A 3,972-nucleotide genomic window follows, 5' to 3' on the forward strand; every position below is an offset into this window, starting at 1 on the left:
TTTCAATTTCACTTCCAATTTCAATTTCAATTTCAACTTCAATTTCAATTTCAATTTCAATTTCAATGTTGGAGTCTGAGGCACAGTGTGCCCTTGGCTCTGATACCTGGCTCTGGCATCCAAGAAAACACTGAATTTCATACAACACCCTGAAAACAACTGTTAAAGTTAAATAGAAAAGGTAAAAGTGTGTGTAAATTAGAGAGTTTTCTAAAGTCACTGGGTGAAAAAGTTAAAGTTTAGAGTATAAACTAGTTTAGAGAACAGAAGGCAAGATGGAGGATTTAGGGTGTTGTCTCTTTTCCTTCTTCTTTCTTCTTCATGTCCTTTTTCTAGAGGTTTTTGGGTGATTGGATAGAAAATGCCACAGTGCAGCTCACAGGTCATTGGGTCATTAATACAAATAATTTACCTGTCTACTGTTAATTGGGTAAGAATAAGTATAAAGATAAAAATGCTGCACAGTTTGGGGTCATTTTGTGCTGTTCAAGCCAACTTGAGCCAAAGCTGTGGTGGATAAACTTGTGCAGAAAATCTGGGGAGGACCTGGCAAGTCTTTTGATTCCATATTAATAAACAAGAGATTCTAAATTAATAAACAAAGGATTCTATATTAATAAACAAGAGATTCTATATTAATAAACAAGAGAATCTATATTAATAAATAAGAGATTCTATATTAATAAATAAGAGATTCTATATTAATAAATAAGAGATTCTATATTAATAAACAAGAGATTCTATATTAATAAACAAGAGATTCTATATTAATAAACAAGAGATTCTACATTCATAAACAAGAGAATCTATATTAATAAATAAGAGATTCTACATTCATAAACAAGAGAATCTATATTAATAAACAAAGGATTCTATATTAATAAACAAGAGAATCTATATTAATAAACAAAGGATTCTATATTAATAAAGAAGAGAAACAAGAAGCTAATGAGCATTTTGGAGTATCTTTCCTGAAACAGAACTGAGATAAGGGAAACTCCCCTGTGAGGGGGTGTCCCAGAGGGGCTCAGCCCTGAGGAGACCCAGATCCCACAACAACAACTACAACAATTGGCACAAAATAATTCCCAATTCATGGACTACAACAATTGGTACAAAATAATTCCCAATTCATAGAGGACAAATGGTACAAAATAATTCCCAATTCATAGAGTACAAGTGGTACAAAATAATTCCCAATTCATGGACTACAACAAGTAGCACAAAATAATTCCCAATTCATAGAGTACAATTGGTGAAAAATAATTCCCAATTCATGGACTACAACAAGTGGTACAAAATAATTCCCAATCCATGGGGCCCTGGGAAGGTTTGGGAGGGAAGGGAGCTCAAAGCTCATCTCATTCCAGCTCTGCCTTCCACCAGAGCAGGCTGTTCTGATCCCTGGCCAGCCTGACTTTGGACCCTTCCAGGGGTGGGACAGACACCAAATCCCTGATCTTGTCTGGGGCTGAAGGTGCCCACATGCTCCTGGCATGCAGGGTGCAGCCATCCTCCCAAAATTTCTGGGTTTGGGCTCGGGGAATTAGGGAAGAGCTGCTGTGGGAAGGCCCCAGCTGCCAGATCCCCATCCCAGGAGGGGAGAGGGGCAGAGCAGGGAGCCCAGGGATGCTCACAGCCCGTGTTTGCTCTGTGTGTTTGTTGTGTCTCAGCTCCTGGCCCGATAAACACCTGTGCACCTGCATTTCCACTGCACCTGCCAGGCCCTGCAAACTCCTGCTGCTCCCACAGGTCAAGTCAGGTTCAGGAGGTGGTTTTCATTTCTCACTCTTATAACCTTGAAAGGCAGCTATTTTCATGCCTTCCTGGTCCCCAAATTGTAGATGTGGAGGAAGAAAATACAATTTAATGACTAAAAGACTTTTTAATTTAATTTAAATTTAATTTAATGACTAAAATACTTTTTAATTTAATTTAAATTTAATTTAAGGACTAAAAGATCTTTTTCTATGAAAAAAAGATCTCTGAAAAATTTCCTTTTTCTGCTGGGAAAACACTATTTACACAGAACAGAACAATGAGCTGAAGGGAAAGGGGAAAATGCTCCACATTTTGCAGCTGCAGTGGCCAAAACTCATCCCACAGACCCAGAGCTCACTGACACCATCCCAAAACCAAGCTGGAGGGTAATGGGTAATTCTGTTTTAGATGCTCATCCTGAAAATCTCGGTGCATTTGGACCAGCCGTGGCTGCCCCAGCCCTGGAAGTGCTCAAGGCGAGGTTGGACGGGGCTTGGAGCAGGATGGGATGAGCTTTAATGTCCTTTTCGACCCAACCCCTCCTGTTTTCCCAGGGTTTGTGTTTCAGGACAGCCAGGGATTATTTAAGGAGTGAAAACTCTCACACGGCTTTAACTGCAATAAAACCTGTGCTTTTAAAAGCATCAAATATTTGTACACATCAATTTTTAACACAAATATTTTTACCACAAACACAGATATTAACAAATATAACATTTCTGTGTGAGTACATCTACCGGCCCTGCTGCAGCTCGCTTTTATCCCCGGAGCTGCTCTTCCAGCTCCTCTCTCCTTGGACAAACACAGCTTTACCTTCCAGGTTAAGCCTTTTACCCCCCAGCCCAGCCCTCCTCACCTGCGAGCAGCATCCAGGTGATGCCCGGCAGCTCCGGGGGTCGGCACAGCATCATCAGCCGAGGGAGAACAGCCCCAGCTCTCCCGGATTCCAAATATTCCAAATATTCCTCGCAATTCCGCGCTGCTGGGTGAGGCGGCTTCGCAGCCCTGCGATGGATTCCCGGTGCCGCGGGTATTCCCAGGGTGTTTTCCTGCCCCTTTTCCCCTCCCAGGCTCCTCCCGGGAGCGGCGGCTCCGGCTCCTGTCACTGTCACTGTCCCTGTCACTGTCACTGTCCCTGTCCCTGTTCCTGCTCCTGTCCCTGTTCCTGTCACTGTCACTGTCCCTGTCACTGTCACTGTCCCTGTCCCTGTCCCTGTCCCTGTTCCTGCTCCTGTCCCCTCTCCTGTTCCTGTCACTGTCACTGTCCCTGTCACTGTCCCTGTCCCCTCTCCTGTCTCTGTTCCTGTCCCCTCTCCTGTCCCTGTCCCTGCTCCTGTCCCTGTCCCCTCTCCTGTCCCCTCTCCTGTCCCCTCTCCTGTCCCCTCTCCTGTCCCCTCTCCTGTCCTCTCTCCTGTCTCTGTTCCTGTCCCTGCTCCTGTCCCCTCTCCTGTTCCTGTCCCCTCTCCTGTCCCCTCTCCTGTTCCTGTCCCTGTCCCTGCTCCTGTCCCCCCTCCTGTCCCCTCTCCTGTCCCCTCTCCTGTTCCTGTCCCTGTCCCCTCTCCTGTCCCCTCTCCTGTCCCCTCTCCTGTCCCCTCTCCTGTCCCCGCTCCCCCGGGAGCGATCGGCGGCTCCGGGGCTCTGCCGGCTCGGGGAAGGGTCCCAAGGTCCCGCATTCCGGGGGCCATGCCGGTGATTTCCGTGCCCGAGGGGGGATGATCCATCCCCATCCCTTCGCAGAGCTCCATCCTCTCCCGGAGCCCGGAGCAGAGCTGGATCTCGGCCCAGCCCGGTTCTGGGGGCAGCGGGGGCTGGCTGCGGCTCTGAAGCACTCGGGAGCAGTTTTGTCCTCCCCCCTCCATCCGGATCATCCACACCCCTCAGGTCAGCCCCCGGGGACCTCGTTCTGTCACATCCATCCCAAAATAATGGAATTCCAGATGGGTTTGGCTTGGGAGGGACCGTACCCCCCCCAGCCATGGAAGAGACCCCTTCTGCTGGGCCAGGCTGCCCCAAGCCCCAGATGAGGAGGGAAACAAAGTGGAAATGTTTTTCAGCTCGGCTGGAAGTGGAAGCAGCTCCCCCCTGTTTTATCCGAGCCCTGAGAGGGTCCCGAGGCTCGTGGTGGCAGCAGAGGGGACCAAGGGGGGACACCCCGAAAATCCCGGGAGCTCCGAGGGGACAGAGGGCTCCGGAGGGCGCTGGGGGAACGGG

General features: G+C 48.2%; 1 protein-coding gene across 5 annotated transcripts in view; it reads right to left on the reverse strand.

The window, feature by feature from the left end:
- The window catches only part of LOC109022625 (hemicentin-2-like), an 8,293-nt gene extending 5,385 nt beyond the window's left edge, over nt 1-2,908 (reverse strand). For all 5 annotated transcript variants that reach the window (XM_033514137.1, XM_019006481.2, XM_019006480.2 and 2 more), the window contains exon 1: nt 2,618-2,908. In XM_033514137.1, the coding sequence (XP_033370028.1) occupies nt 2,618-2,672 (55 nt within the window). In that variant the 5' untranslated portion in view covers nt 2,673-2,908. The remainder of the gene's footprint in view (nt 1-2,617) is intronic.
- Between the last annotated feature and the right edge of the window lie 1,064 nt (nt 2,909-3,972).

This window comes from Parus major, chromosome 4A, assembly GCF_001522545.3.
Source record: "Parus major isolate Abel chromosome 4A, Parus_major1.1, whole genome shotgun sequence".
NCBI lineage: Eukaryota > Metazoa > Chordata > Aves > Passeriformes > Paridae > Parus > Parus major.